This window comes from Nyctereutes procyonoides, unplaced genomic scaffold, assembly GCF_905146905.1.
Source record: "Nyctereutes procyonoides isolate TBG_1078 unplaced genomic scaffold, NYPRO_anot_genome, whole genome shotgun sequence".
In the NCBI taxonomy this organism is placed as follows: domain Eukaryota; kingdom Metazoa; phylum Chordata; class Mammalia; order Carnivora; family Canidae; genus Nyctereutes; species Nyctereutes procyonoides.
This window is the reverse complement of record NW_026575139.1, coordinates 39,015,953-39,032,275: the sequence shown is the minus strand read 5'-3', so window position 1 is coordinate 39,032,275 and position 16,323 is coordinate 39,015,953. Positions and strand designations below refer to the sequence as shown.

The 16,323-nt window shown below is 38.5% G+C and overlaps 2 protein-coding genes and 1 non-coding gene across 3 annotated transcripts in view; 1 reads left to right on the top strand and 2 right to left on the bottom strand.

The window, feature by feature from the left end:
* The window catches only part of ACTR10 (actin related protein 10), a 30,385-nt gene extending 23,024 nt beyond the window's left edge, over positions 1 to 7,361 (top strand). Inside the window, exons 11-13 of the mRNA XM_055303874.1 lie at positions 3,934 to 4,015; positions 5,515 to 5,716; positions 6,785 to 7,361. Of these exons, the coding sequence (XP_055159849.1) occupies positions 3,934 to 4,015; positions 5,515 to 5,716; positions 6,785 to 6,966 (466 nt within the window). The 3' untranslated portion in view covers positions 6,967 to 7,361. The remainder of the gene's footprint in view (positions 1 to 3,933; positions 4,016 to 5,514; positions 5,717 to 6,784) is intronic.
* The window catches only part of ARMH4 (armadillo like helical domain containing 4), a 195,055-nt gene extending 182,678 nt beyond the window's left edge, over positions 1 to 12,377 (bottom strand). The window contains exon 1 of the mRNA XM_055303871.1: positions 12,357 to 12,377. The gene's annotated coding sequence lies outside the window, so the exon portion shown is untranslated. The remainder of the gene's footprint in view (positions 1 to 12,356) is intronic.
* Positions 12,378 to 12,605: 228 nt separating this feature from the next.
* TRNAK-CUU (transfer RNA lysine (anticodon CUU)) lies at positions 12,606 to 12,678 on the bottom strand. The gene has a single exon. It is a non-coding gene; the product is annotated as a tRNA-Lys (tRNA).
* Positions 12,679 to 16,323: the final 3,645 nt, after the last annotated feature.

Sequence of the window (16,323 nt, the reverse complement as noted above, 5' to 3'; positions counted from 1 at the left end):
AATCTTTTTTTCTTTAAAGATTTCATTTATTTGAGAGTGAGCAGGAAAGAGAGAGGGAGAAGGAGAAGGGGGAAGGGCAGAAGCAGAGTCATTGCTGAGTAGGGAGCCCACAATGGGGCTCAATCCCAGGACCCTGACATCATGACCTGAGTCAAAGGCGATGCTTAATCTACTGAGCCACCCAGACACCCCATATATGTTAAATTGTAAGGACCAGTTAGTAATTCCCTTTTTCATTATTCATTAGATTATTCTACGAGTAATGCAATATCATTATTAATGACTTACATAATTATATTGGTAACAATATCATTTATTTTTATATGCAAGCTTTATAAAATTTGTATTTATGAAAGTTTTATTTAATTATTAGATCAGAAGATGCACAGAAAAGAGTTATGTAAACATTGAAGAGCCTGTTGGATTCTGAGATAATATAGAGGTTGAGATATTAAAAGGATAAACATAAATACACAGATGTTAAAGATGGTAGGGTAGGAGGACAAAAAAAATGAGAATACTTTTTTATAGTAACTTTTTTTTAAATTTTATTTATTTATGGTAGTCACACAGAGAGAGAGAGAGAGAGAGAGGCAGAGACACAGTCAGAGGGAGAAGCAGGCTCCATGCACTGGGAGCCCGATGTGGGACTCGATCCCGGGTCTCCAGGATCGCGCCCTGGGCCAAAGGCAGGCGCTAAACTGCTGCGCCACCCAGGGATCCCCTTGATAGTAACTTTAATAATTTTTACCTCTTTTTAAAATTTTATTCATTAAATTACTATTTTAAATTTTCTCCAGGTTGTTGGAGCCCAAAATAAGAGAATAAAATAGATATTGAAGGAAATTAATATGGAGCTTTTTGATTTCATAATAGTAGGAAAATAGATTGGGAATTAAAAAGCCACTGTGTCTCACATTTCAAACCCAATTAATTTATAAGTGTTTGCTAACATGTTTTTCCTACTAAAAATCTAGTTTCATTGAAACCAGTAGTTTGTTGGTAAAGCAGAAGGGTCCTTTAAAGTAAAGACCACTTAAAACAATCATATACTAAACATTTCATATTAAAAGATATAAATAGTTATTGCCAAACTTTTTTCCAGGACCTTTTCTTTAAGGGTAAGTCTGCTTCTAGAGTTTGGAGTTAAGTGTACATAAACCAATTAGTTCATGGTTTATTATTTCCAAGTATTTTGTTGTTTTTTATTGTAATTGCAGTGAAAACTTAGTTATTTGTGAAGCAGTCTTGGTACAAAATTCTTACAGAAATTTTCTTCTAGACTTTTGCAGTTGTATTACCCATATTGAAAAGATTTTAGGGACACCTGGGTAGCTTAGTGGTTGAGCGTCTTACTCTTGAATGTGGCACAGGTAATGATCTCAGAGTTCTGGGAGCCCTGTGTCAGGCTCTGTGCTTAGTGTGGAGTCAGCTTGAGATTCTCTCCCTCTGCCCCTCCCTGCACACTTGCACTCTCTTTCTTTCTACTGAATAAATAAAATCTTTAAAAAAATTTTTTCAAATTACTGTCTTTTCAAAGCATAGTTCACCAGTTTTTTTTTTTGTTTTTTGTTTTGTTTTGTTTTGTTTTTAAGATTTTATTTATCCATGATAGAGAGAGACAGGCAGAGGGAGAAGCAGGCTCCATGCAGGGAGCCTAACGTGGGACTTGATCCTGGGACTCCAGGATCACATCCCAGTCTGAAGGCAGCACTAAACCACTGGGCCACCAGGGCTGCCCAACATTCAGCATAGTTCACATAGAAAAACAACTTATTTTCTACCCTACTATTTTTTGGTTAAGTAATAATTGTAAAATTATGTAATTTCAATATCAAATCTGTTGACAATAAAAGACTTGGAAAAAGAAAACTGATGCTCTGTAAGCATTCGTCTCAACTGCTAGAAATGGAAGTATGCAGGCATAGCAAGTGGCCAGCTATGAGTGTGGAGCATCCTGCAGGCCTCAGTATACTTTACTGATGAAATGGAGAGTTGGCAAGTAGGTTGAGTCTCATTAAGAGAATTTTATGTTTTGAATCTGTTTTGAAAAAGATTCAAGAAAACTTCAAAATAGTATGCACAGTATGATCTAACTTTTATTTTAAAGAAATACTTTTTATGTATATGTATAGATCTGTATTGTATGCAGTTTGGCCACCAGTTACACAAACCTGACAGTAGTGGCTTAACCAAGATAGAAGTTTTTGTCTCTCTTTTAAAAGTTCAGAAGTAGATAGTCCAGGGATGGTATAACATCTCCCATTAGGGACATAAACTTCCTTCCATTTCTTACCCTTCGGGGGGTAGCCCTGTCCATAGGGACCAGGGTGGTCACTGGAGTTAGCAGCTAGTATATCCGCATTTAATGCCCTGTGGAATATAAGAAATAGTGAAAGGGACTATAAGGGAAAGGGGGAAACCGAATGGGGAAAAATTAGAGAGGAAGACAAACCATGAGAGACTCCTAACTCTGGGAAAGAAACAAAGGGTTGCAGAAGGGGAAGTGGGTGGGGGGATGGGGTAATTGGGTGATGGGCACTAAGGAGGGCACATGATGAGATGAGCACTGGGAGTTATACTATACGTTAGCAAATTGAATTTAAATAAAAAATAAAGCAAGGAACCTTAGGAAGGGAAAGAAAAAAGTGATTCCTCTCCTTTTTTAAAAAATTGATTGATTGATTGATTGATTGTCCATGTACAGGGACAGGTCAGGGGCAAGGACACTCTCAAGTGGACTCTGTGCTGAGTGCACAGCCCCATGCAGGGCTCCATCCCATGACTCTGAGGTCACAACCTGAGCTGAAACCAAGAATTGGCCACTTAACCAACTGCACCACCCAGGTGCCCCTGCTTCCTCTTCTTTTTAAGGAGATTTTCTAGAAGTCCCAGATACCACTTCCATCTCATTGTTATGTAGCTACACGTCTAGCTACAGAGGAGGCAGGTAAATAGAGTGTTTCAATTGGGAAGGGGCATTGTACCCAGCTTAAAAATGGAATTCTATTTTTTCAAAAAATTATAGATTCACAGGAGATTACAAGATGATAGAGGCTCTGTGTACTCTTCACCTAGTTTCTCCCAGTGGTTACATCTTACTTCATTGTAATACAATAGCAAAACCAGTAAATGGTCATCGGTGTAATCTGTATGTATAGTTCTGTGTAATTTTATTACACTTAGAAATTTGTAATCACCACCACAATCAAGATATAGAACTATTCCACCACAAAGATCTTCCTTGTGCTCTCCCAAAATAGGGTTCTTTTGAGAATGAACAGAAAAATGGAAAATGAGTATCTTATGAGACATATGTTATTTTTTTATTTTTATTTTTTTTCAATTTATTTATTTATGATCATCACAGAGAGAGAGAGAGAGGCAGAGACACAGGCAGAGGGAGAAGCAGGCTCCATGCACCGGGAGCCCGATGTGGGACTCGATCCCAGGTCTCCAGGATCGCGCCCTGGGCCAAAGGCAGACGCCAAACCACCTTGCCACCCAGGGATCCCACATATGTTATTTTTAAAAACAGAAATACATGGGGAGAGGATGGTCTTTAAATATTTTGTATCACTACAGATCTGCTTCTTGAATCTTTATAGAATTTTGCTCCTCTTTTGTTATTAGGCTTTTGGAAGTATAATTGGATAAAATGTATGTTAATCTGTACAAAATGACAGTTGTAGCTAATATTTAGGGAGTGCCTCCTATGTACCAGGCAGTGTTATATTGAATCATTGAATTCTCACCTCAACACCTGTGAGGCAGGTGCTATTATTTTCCTCATTTACAAGTGCAAACAATGTGTGTTTTAATAATCATTCTATGTTAACATAGTACTGGTATTTGAAAAAGTAGAACTAATGGTATATTCTGTATCATGCTATATGATGTCAACAAAGCACTCTCTGTTTTTAATCACATTAGAGATTCGGTTGTGGAAATCCTTTTTGAACAAGATAATGAGGAGAAAAGTGTTGCCACTTTGATACTGGATTCCCTTATACAGGTATTTTGATTTTGTAAAAAGCTTCAATTTATGACTACAGCTCTTTAGAAAAAAAAAAGTTTTTTTTTTAATTTTTATTTTTTGAAAAAAAGGTGTTTTAAAGATTTATTTAGTTGAGAGAGAGAGAGTAAGTGCATAGGAGAGGGGTAGAGGGAGAAATTTTTTTTAATTTATTTACTCCTTTCCTCCTTTTCTGTGCTGTATTTTTTTTTGTTTTGTTTTGTTTTAAGATTTTATTTATTTATTTGATACAAGCAGGAGGAGGAGCAGAGGGAGAGGGAAAAACACACTCACTGCTGAGCAGGGAGCCTGACCCAGGGCTCCATCCCAGAACCTTGGAATCCAAAGGCACTCAACCACTGAGCCACCTGGGCACCCCAAGGGAGAGAGAATCTTAAGCAGACTCCACAATGAGTGGAGAGCCTGACATGAGGCTTGATCTCATAACCCTGATATCACAACATGAGCCATAACCAAGAGATGGATGCTTAACTGACTATACTACCCAGGTGCCCTGAGATAAAAAAATTTTTAAGTAATCTCTACACCCCATGTAGGGCTTGAATTCACAACCTCGAAATCAAGAGTGGCATGCTCTACTGATTGAACCAAACCAGGGGACCTGAGAAAATTTTTAAATGTTATTTTCTGTATTTATATTTTAGCCACTGGTTACAATTTTTAGCTTTTATGTTAAATTTTACAGTTGCTGAGTTTTACTTTGGCACTGAGATAGGATACATTTCAAACTCAGGGATAATAAGTGCTAACATGTAATATTTCTGTAGCAACTATCAGATTTTTATGTTGTACCTAGTACAGCTTGTAGTTTCTTTAAATTCAAGTTTGTGTAGTGCTGAATTTTAAATTCCACAGGGTATATAAGAGTCTGTCTCTTTTGTTTAATGACTATTGAATCACAGAACTCCATGTGAAACGCCATCGCTTTGAAAGATACTATCTACTCTGGCAGCTCTACTCAGATTTTTATGAAAAACATAGCATCAGTGAAAGACTTTAACATTCTAATTCTTAGAACCATAATTTTTCTAAGAATGTTATCTTCCCACTTGACCTGGCTCTGGGTATAACACGGTGAAGTTATCACCTCAGAAAAATTAAGTTTCTGCATAATTTCCTTGCTAAAAAAAGAAATAAAGCCATTTTATTTTTTTTCATGTTCTTTGTTCAACTGAGTCATTCTTCGTTGAAAATGAGAATACTCACATATAACTACCATGTGCTTTGTGGAATTTTAAATTCTATACTGTTAGATTTTAAAATCTTTAAAGTTCTGTATAAGTATATGGCAATATTATCATTGCTGTATTTGCTACATGAAAAACTCCCTTGTAAAAGAAACCTTGCTGTGCCTTTTGTGTGTGTGTGTGATAGTAATGATCGATCACCTATTTTATTCATAATAATCTATATTTTCTTGAATCCAATCAAGCATTATTTATACAGGTAAATTTTTTTTTCTTTCTCTTTAATAATAGTGCCCAATTGACACAAGAAAGCAACTAGCAGAGAATTTGGTAGTCATAGGTGGCACATCTATGTTGCCAGGATTTCTCCACAGATTGCTTTCAGAAATAAGATATTTGGTAGAAAAACCAAAATATAAGAAAGCACTTGGCACCAAGACATTCCGAATTCATAATCCACCTGCAAAGGCTAATTGTGTGGCCTGGTTGGGAGGTAAGAATTTAGTTTTTAAAATATAATGATTATATAGTAATTGGTTCCTGAATGGTATTATTAACGGATAGATGATTCAGTCTTAAAAATTGATCGCTTAATGAGCTAATAGAACTTTGAACACTGGCTTTTTCCTTAAATTATTGTCTGAATTGTACACTGATTTCTCTTCGCATTTGTGCTTTTTTAAGTAAACTTCACCCAGTTAAAATCATTACTCATAATAGTGATAGCTATGCATTTATTCCAGTTATACTACCATTGCTCATAACATTTTTTAATTCCTTCTAAAGCTAATTTGAGAGCCATAAATGAGAATTGATCTCTTTATTCTATACTTTATTTTGTGACTGAATTCATTGAACGATAGTTCGTAGGAAATGATAATTTCATTGAAATAAGGAAATAGCCCATATATATAAAAGGTCTTGTGGGTCTTTATAACGTCTTCAGCATAGATCGAATGGCATTATAATGATGCTTATTGGGTTTCGCAGTGCTGTTTTATATATTAACATACAATCTTAGAGTTGTAGCAAAGAAAACGAACGGTATTATTTACTGTATTTACACAGAATTGAAAATAGTTTCCACCCCTCTCTACCTTACCTGCTTTTATTTTATTTTATGTTTTAAATTTTTATTTATTCATGAGAAAAACAGAGAGAGAGGCAGAGACACAGGCAGAGGGAGAAGCAGGCTCCATGCAGGGAGCCCGACGTGGGACTCGATCCCAGGTCTCCAGGATCACGCCCTAGGCAGAAGGCAGGCGCTAAACTGCTGAGCCACCCAGGCTGCCTGCCTTACCTGCTTTTAGACACACTAATGCTTATTAGCATTTTCACTACAATCTGCTATGAGCCATTTAAATTACTTTCAACATAGGAGTTGTGGCTTACCCTGTTACTCAAAATCTAGGATATAAAACAATTGCAGTTAATTTGTGAATGTGCATTGCTCAATTTCATCTGTTCTCTATTGTCATATAATGAAGTGGATGTATGTATACATAAAATGTTCTGATAAAAGTTTTTGTCTTAACTATAAATTTTTTTTTCAACCACATAGGAGCTATTTTTGGAGCACTGCAAGACATACTTGGGAGCCGCTCAGTCTCAAAGGAATATTATAATCAGACAGGCCGTATACCTGATTGGTGTTCTCTTAATAACCCACCTTTGGAAATGATGTTTGATGTCGGGAAAGCTCAGCCACCACTAATGAAGAGAGCATTTTCCACTGAGAAATAAAAATTTGAAATTCAACTTTGCTTTTTTATCAAGTATCTAATCAATTACAAGCAAATTGTATAAAGTATATAGGATGCTGTAGAGATTACTTTATTTGGAAGTGAAAGCATTTCTGTAATTATTCTTTGCATTAATATTTAATTCTTTTGACTGTTGTTTCTCTTGTGTAGTAGTGAAATAGTAGCTGATGTTTATGAAATTTGTTGTATTTATATCAATAAAATACAGTAAAGCAGAGTAATTTTGGAAGTCTGTTACAATTTTAGTTCCCAAAAAGAATTATAACATTGTCCCTCCACAAGTCACATAATCTGCCCTGAGCATTGGAAAATATCTATTTCATTATTTTCCGCAGTTATTTCATTTAAAGAATAAATAATGTTACCATCACCAGGTATTTCAAATATTGACATGAGTCTCTTTCTTCAAATCCTTTGGTTTTGGTATTTATGTGTCCATATTAGAATGCTGCTTTTCTAGGAACATATTTGACTCTTTGGACTGAGAATGTTTAGTAGCAAAGATGAACATTTGTTAAGCAAAGCTAGGAAATGTTTACTTTTTAACTTTACAGTTTCTTTATGAACAATTCTACATTTCTAAGAAGAAAGGTGTTTCATTTTTATGCAAAGGTATTCTACCTTATGTATTTTTATGAAAATGCTTTATAAACATGTATTCATAATTTTTAATCTCTTTTGTGCTTTTTATCTTCTCAGTATAAGGGTTCTTGGAAATATATACTCAGTCATTGTTTAATTTTAATTTTTGTTCTTCATTTGTTCTTAACAAACTACCTCTTACTGAAATTTTGCTGGTTTTATTCTTCCAGGTGCTTGTTAAAATATGTATACGTATCCCTGAAGAATATACTCCTATTCTTGAAGACAGAGTAGGAATTGATAGATTTTCTGGCCTGAATAACTCGAATCTGTTCTTACTCATAGTTTAATCATTTTGATTGTGCTTTTCTGGGTCCTTCTTAGTTTTGCCATACACTTTATGTGTGAAGATATCAGCACCAACTAACAATTGAAAGAGCTGGTTTCTGGCATTAATAGGAAAGAATTAAAAAAAAAAAAAAGTGGGGGAGGGACACGTTGGTGGCTCAGTGGTTGACTGCCTTTGACTCAGGTCGTGATCCCGGGGTCCTGGGATCAAGTTCTGCATCAGGCTCCCCATAGGAAGCCTGCTTCTCCCTCTGCCTATGTCTGCACCTCTCTCTGTCTCTCACGAATAAAAAAAAATCTTAAAAAAAGGGGGGGGGCAGCCCTGGTGTCTCAGCGGTTTAGCACTGCCTTCAGCCCCGGGCATGATCCTGGAGACCCGAGATCGAGTCCCACGTCGGGCTCCCTGCGTGGAGCCTGCTTCTCCCTCTGCCTCTCTCTCCTCAGGAATAAATAAATAAAATATTAAAGAAAAAAGAAAGAACTGGTGTGTGTTTAAAAATACTTCTAGGGCAGCCCGGGTGGCTCAGCAGTTTAGTGCTGCCTTAGGCCCGGGCCTGATCCTGGAGACCCAGAATTGAGTCCCATGTCAGGCTTCCTGCATGGAGCCTGCATATCCCTCTGCCTGTGTCTCTGCCTCCCTTTCTTTCTCTGTGTCTCACGTGAATAAATAAAATCTTAAAAAAAAAAAAACTTCTAGCTGTACTTTGTCAACCTGTACTACTACTATAGTAGCATGAGACTAAGATTAATTCAGTATTTATTGACTGCTGTGTGTATAGTATAGTTTCAGACACTATAAATGCTACAAAAGATACGGACCTTTGCCTTTAGGACATTTTCGTAGAAGTGGTTGGTACACAACTGATGTTACAGACAGAATGTGGTAGCAACGTTAAGGATGTCAATTGCTTGTTACTGATGTAGTTAATTCCTTTGTTTTCATGTAAATAATATTTGTGTTTTATAGAACATGATTAGTTTTGGATATAGAATTCAGTAATTGATCAGTTGCTCATCACATCACATGTCTTCCTTAATGCCCATCACCCAGTTACCCCATCCCCCCACCTACTACCTGATGTAGTTAATTCTGACCAGCTAGTTAAAGAAAGCTTCATAGAGAAGGCTTTTACCCTTGTTCCTGAAGGATGAGTAGAATTTCAATAGTTGGAGTTATTCCAGTCTATATGAACTGAATTCTCTACACAAAATCTTCAAAACATTTGGCATTGGGATGAAGCATTGCTAATTATAGTTTAGGATTAGTCCGTAAAGAACTTGAAAATCATAATAAAAGAGAATAAAACTATGAAAGATCACTTTTGCCATCCAGTTTCCTAATACATTCATTCCAAAAAGTGAGGTTCTTTTATCCTTTGGACCTGACATTCTTCCAGAGCACCCTTTCCCCCAAAGTAGTCCTCTTTCCCATAAGCACACATCTATAACTGATGCACTTACAACTTTTTTTTACCTTATAAGAAGGTTTTATCTTCTTTTGTGGAATATAAACTCCATAAGAACAAAGCCCCTTTGTTTTTTGTTTGCTTGTTTGTTTTTAAGATTTGAGAGGGAAAGTACAAGCAGGGTGAGGGGCAGAGGGAGAAGCCGACTCCCACTGAGCAGGGAGCCTGATTCAGGGACTCCGGGATCATGACTTGAGCTGAAGGCAGACATTTAACCAACTGAGCCACCCAGGTGCCCAACCCCTTTATTTCTTAACTGTGAAAGCTCTCAGTGGGATTACCATCAGTGCTCAATAGTATGGATTCACTATTAACATTACCTTTTTGTAGTAAACATTTTCAAAATTCTTTTGTTGAGTTTGAATTATTTATGAAAAGCTTTTCGGGACTGAATAATATGAGAAAGATGGTCTCTGAGTGAAATAGAGCTTTATATGTAGGTAGCTAGAAAGTGACAGACATCTATTGGCTGAAGTTAAGGAATGGAGCCCTCTCTCGGGTTGAATTGTGTGTCGCAGAAAGATACATTGAAGTCCTAACCTCTAGTACCTGTGAATATTATTTGGGAATAAGAGTTTTTGTAGATGTAATCAAATTAAGATGAGGTCATTATGGTAAACCCTATGACTGGTATCCTTACAAGGTGAGAGAAATGCCATGAGACAGATAACACAGGAAGAAGACAGGTAATAACCAAAGCGGAAATGGAAGTTCTGCAGCTGCAAGCCAGGGAACTCCAAGGATTGCCGGTGACACCACAAAAGGCAGAAAACATTCTTCAAGAGGTCCTTTGAAAGCATGACTCTGCCTACACTTTGATTGCAAGCTTCTAGCCTCCAGAACTGTGAGACAATAAATTTCCATTGTTTTAAGCCTCCTAGTATGTGGCACTTTGTTATGGCAGCCCAAGGGAACTAACACTTCCTACTTAATTGACCAGTAACTATTTATTGAACATCTGCCAGATACTAATTTAGGTTCTTGAGATACCTTAAGGAGCAAAGACAAACCAGCCATTCCAAGAGGTGGAGAAAGTAAAGAAACATAACAGTAAGAAGATAACATAGGACAAAGTGTAGAGTAAAGTGGATGAAGTGGGGGTAGTTGCTGATTAGAACAGCCGTTAGGTTTGGGCTCATTTAAGACTTGAGGAAAGAAATTAGGCACGTGTGACTTAAATACATATTTGGTCTCTGTCCCTGGTTCCTGACACAGAGCTCCTAAAAACCTTATTTTCTGTGTGATGGGGGGTGTTAGGAGCATCTTACACAGAAATCTTAAATCCCTTGGAATTTCTTGGGTAGTAGGAGTGTCTTTTTTTCTAAGGAGACAATTCTCGACAGGCTCCTGGATTACTTCAGGATGAGGAGGGGTGGTCACCAGAAGGACCCAACGCACAATTAGAAGCTTAGAATTTTGGCACATGCACACACACAACCCTGTCTTCTAGGGAGAGAAGAGGGATAGGAAATTGAGTTAATAATCATGTCTACCTGATGAAACCTCCATTAAAAAAAAAAAAAAATCCCTAACCTGCAGGCTTGGGAGAGCTGGCAGGATGGTGAACACAACCCAGGCTCTGATGTGCCAGAAGACCAGACAGCATGGAAGACTGTGCTTCCTCGTACCTCGTCTTATGCACCTTTTCCATATGGCTGTTCTGAGTTGTATCCGTAATAAACCAGGAATAAGCAAACTTTTCTTGAGTTTCTCGAGTCATTCTTGGAAATTGTCAACGTGGAGGAGAGGATTATGGGAATCTGTGATTTATAACCAATTGGTCAGAAGTGCAGGAGGCCTGGGATTGCGGTTGCCAACTCACGGAAAACCGGTCACCGGAGTCCTCCTCTTGCTACGTCAGTGACTTTGCCAATCCCAGCTTCATCCCTCCTTTAGTCTGCTCTCCCTATTATTAGGTTCTATTAAGACAGTCGAATTGCCCTTGCTTTTGCGAAAGCCGAATCCAGAAGGGGACCTCACTTGTTTGGACTCCCGGCCCCCGCAAAATTACCCGAGAGCGGCGCAATCCTCTAAGAGGTTCTTTCCGACGCCCTCTGAACCGACACCCCACACCCCTCTCTGCGGTGTCTAATAAACCAAACGCGTCCAAGTGCAACGGCGGGTGTGGTTTTCTGGTCTTTTTTTTTTTTTTTTTTTTTGAAGGGGATTCCCAGGGTTAAGGGCTGGGAGGAGGATGGTGAGCACAGACGACTGCGGGGAAATAGAATGGCAACCGCCTGCTGGGAAATCAGGTCAAAGTTTTTGCTCCGTTCTAAGATAAAGAAATGACAGCGTGTTTGTTGAAGGAAAGGAGAGGAAAGAAAAGATGGTGGTTCGATGGGCGCAAAGCCGGGGGACAACGTGCGGAGGTGCGGGCCCCCGCGGTCCCGGCGAGGGGCGGCGGCGGGGCGCGGGGGGCAGAGGGGGGGCGGGGGCAGGGGGGGCGGGGGGGGGCGGGTCCGCGCGCTCCCGCGCCGCCTGCGGGCCCCGGGCTTGCTCCGTCCCACCCGCGCCGACGGCGGAAGGCGCAAGTCCCGCCTCCGCAAAACGCCTAGTTCCCGTTCTCTCGTGCTCCTGGGTCAGAGCCTCCCCTTTATCGGAATACCGGCCTCCCGACGTCCACCCAGCCGGGTGCATGGATCCCAAGTACAGTCCCAGGAACAACGGAGGAAGCCTTGCAGCCCGCAGCGTCTGTGCACATCGGACCGCAGAGAGAAGCGTTGCTCACCGTGTATCTATGGCTCCGGGGGCGGTCCTGGCCGGCCCCCCCCCGCCACCCCCACCGCCCCTTCCCTCAGGACACGCCCTATCCTGGGAGGAACACGGGAAAGGAAGACGGCTTTTGCATAAGACCTCTGAGTTCTTGAAAAGCTGCCAAAGTTGGGGGCTCGTAATTTTGTTCTGCTAGAAGGAAGAATTGCTCTCTACCAACAGCTGTGCCACTGTGCATAGTAACACGGGAAACCGGTCTCACCTTTAAACCTTTTAGCGTCCTCTGCTCCAAGGAGGTGGTTGGGGACAGACATCGCGGAAGAGGAACGTTTGCTTTCAAGTGCGCAAGCGTGAACCCTGTTTGGTTTGCAAGACGAAGTCTTTCTTCCATAGATTTGATTAACGTTGAAAGTACTTGCATTAATTCTGCTTAGAGAACTCTCTTTACTTAGAAGGCTTTGGAGAAACCCTAAAACATTTAGGTAAAATGGAAGTTACCAAAAGGGTCAGCCGCCCAACGTGGGGCTCGAACCCACGACCCTGGGATTAAGAGTCCCATGCTCTACCGACTGAGCTAGCCGGGCGCCTGGGAGGCAGGCCCGGTTTTCTGTCTCTTGATGAGTATTCAACTATATTTGGTTTTTTTTTTTTCTCTCCCTCTTCTATTTTTTACTTAGAAAAGAATTTTATAGCATATTATTAAATAGGCACTTCCGAATCATTTTTAAGAAGTCTTCAAAATATTTCTTTAATTGCTCTGAGGTTTAGTAATTTTTGTTGCGGGTGTATCCCAAGGTCGTTGAAAACTCACGCAAATGTATATTATTACAGTCATTGAATCTTTTTTCTTCTTAAGTGTTTTAAAATATTTACTGCCCATTATTTTATCTTCTTTACAGAAACACTTATTAAGGCTACCTACTTTCTACCAAATGGCAACTTGGATTCCTACAATTTGGGTCTCGGCTTTAGAAAACAAAGTCCAACCTCTGTGATGTTAGTTTCCGCGAAGAACAGCAGGGCTTGGCTACTTTTTCTTTAATAAGATCTAGCCAAGGAAAGTTAAATTGAAGAAGCAGTTTCTGCTTCAATTAAAGTAAGGTCTCTTTCAGGTAACTGCCTAACAATGGAGACAAGATTCTCTGAGGTTGTTATTACCACTCAACTCAAATGACAGAAGCTGGGATGAAACGTTTATAGAATCACTGAATCCCATGGTAAAGAATATTAATCCTAAGAAGAAAAAAAAGAAGAACTGATTTTGATCAAATTTTGATGAGCTGAGACAATAGAATAATCTTCAATGGAAATATACTTATTCTGAGATATTAGTGAACTTCTTTAAACAAGGAATTCTGCAAATCTCTGTGATGGGGGCAATCTAAAGCCTAATTGCATATAACAAAGAATAAGAAAGAATTCTTAAAGTTCAGTATTTAGAAATTAAAAACACTGATCGTCACATTTTCTAAGCTACTTAATTAAAAAATAATAAAGTATGGCATAAAATAATATTATATATTTAAATTACTCAAAGTATGCCTAAGATTTAAGTAGAATATTTAAAAATTCAAGTTTTATTAAAACATTAAAGTACAATTATTCACTAATAGTTTATTTTTATTGCAATTGCAAACTCTGGTTTATTTTTATAAGTGGCTGAATGTACCTGGGAAATCAATTTTTATTTTTTTGTATTTTCAACACATTTATTAAGTACTTATCATATACAAAGCACTGTGTTATGTATTCTGGTAGAAGTATAAAACAGATTCTGGTAACCTTAAAAAGCTTACCATTCTGTAAGAAAGATATGTGCAAATTACATACCAATTTTATATGCACTACTTCCAAAAGTAATTTAGAGTAACTTAATTAAAACAAACAAATAAATCCATACCCACACCTTTTAAGTTTTCTCATGAATCAGGCAAATAATCAAGAACCTGAGCCCACAATTCAATGCATTCTTCAAAGATACAAGAGTCCTCAACAGTCCAGCTCCCAAATAGGCATTTAATCTGATAAGTTCAGAAAGAGCTCCAAATTCTAAATTAATGAAGAGGTAGTAGGCGCTTGGTACTCAAATAACGTTTTTTATGTGCAAATAATGTAGTTAAAAGTTGAACTGAACCCCTAAACAAGTTTTGGTTGGGTACTTACAGTTTACTTTCAAGATGAACCCACCTAAGACTATACTCTTTAGCTTCCTTAGCTGTTTATTGGCCTACCCTTGTCAAAATACCCTCATTAAAACCCCTCATGAAAAAATTGCAACTAGAAATTTCACTTAGGGTTAGATAAATTAGATTGCTTGTCTTGCAAGTAAATTTAAATCTTTTATCCATTTGTTCAAGAATATAAACTGCCAATTCTAATTCTTCATAAGCAGGGGGAAGCAACTGAAATTCCCCCTTTCTTCCTTTTTTTTCTGCATCCGATATTTCAGCAAGCCCACTTATCTAAAATCCATCATCTACACATTTCCACTTCCACTGCCACTACTCTAGTCCAAATCACTGTCTTTACTTCAGGACCACAGGACTACAATAGCTTTCCAACTAGCCTCCATGCTTCTACTTCCTCGTATCAGTCTTCACACTGAAGCAAGAGAGATCACTTAATAACTTATTTTTGTGAGATTTTATTTATTCATGAGAGACACAGAGAGAAGCAGAGAAATAGGCAGAGGAGAAGCAGGCTCCCTGCCAGGCTGGGGAAGGGGGTGGATGTGGGACTTGATCTCAGGACCCTGGGATCACCACCTGAGCCAAAGGCTGACTCTCAACCACTGAGCCACCCAGGTGTCCCTAATTTAAATTAGATCATATAATTCCCCTGCTTTAAAAACAGCTGATGACCTGAAGTAGAAAGCCAATAATATACATGGAGAGAATGATGGAATTAGGAAATAACCATTTGGCAAGCATCATATTAATAATCCACTCAAATGGAAATCATCAGATACTATAATTAGCAGATGAAAGATTAAGGATATGTATAAGGAGAGTCTCAAAGTATTTCGTCACAAGACATTAATTACAAAGGCCAAAATAGAAACTTTATGGTGGATAAATCTTAAGCAAATGCTCAAAGTTAACATCATCAGTTATGGAACAAATTGGTGTCATGTACCTCCTAATATAACGCTCTAATATGAATGCAAGGTTACTTTTGAGGCATTCCTGCCAAAAATGTATCACTTGAATCCTATCACGAAAAAATATCTTACCAACCTAAACTGAGCAATATCCCATAAAATAAATGGTTTGTATTCTTCAAAAATGTTTATGCCATGAAACCTAAAGAAATATTTAGCAACGATTCCCCAGCTTAAAGGAGGCTAGAGTCATGACAACTGAATGCAACGGGTGACCTTGGATTTTCTTTTGCTATGAAAGGAATTGAGAGAATTGCCAAAGTCCAAATAAAGTGTGTAGATTAGAAAATAGTATTGTTAAATTTTCTAATTTTCATAATTGTATTGTGGACATGTAAAATGTTCTTATTTGGGGGGGAAATATACAAACATACACTTAAGTATTTAATAGTTTAAAAAAATGTTGATGGCCTTCTATCTACAACCAGATTAAAATCCATCGATGAGCACGATGTCAGCTCTGATATCACCTCCAGTCACCTCAACCACTTAATCACCATCACAGGCCAGACTGACCAGACAAGTTCCTATATAACAAGCTAATTTTCCTATAACAATCAGTTTAATATTAGGTAATCAGAAACTCATTCCCTAAGTACCAGGCCTAAAGTTCAAACCTCCATTGTCTCTTTTCCCTTCTAACTACAAGGTGCAACTATTTTGCCTATTTACTCTTTTTTGTCCATTTCTTCCCATTGAGTGTGAACTCCATGAGGGATGGGGTTATGTTTCCTTCACCGTTTTATCAGCAGTGTTCAACAGAGTACTTGGGACATGTTAGAGCTCAAGGGATAATCACAACCAGTCTTATCTTTAATTCTAAATAGAGTGAAACTCATAGGAAAGGTATTAATGCTTCTGCAAAATTCGGACCTGAGCTCAGACGTGCACTTTAGCGTGCAGCTTCCTTCCTTCTAGCGAGAACAGGTGGGGGAAGGGGATGCTCTCAAGATGCGGGGTCGCAACCAGGACTCCCGAGTGAGGGGAGACCTCTCCCTTATCTCTTTCTCTGGTCTTCGGAGGAGTGTTAACGTCTCTCCGTTTTGCTTTAAGAAAGGATAAAGTAGCG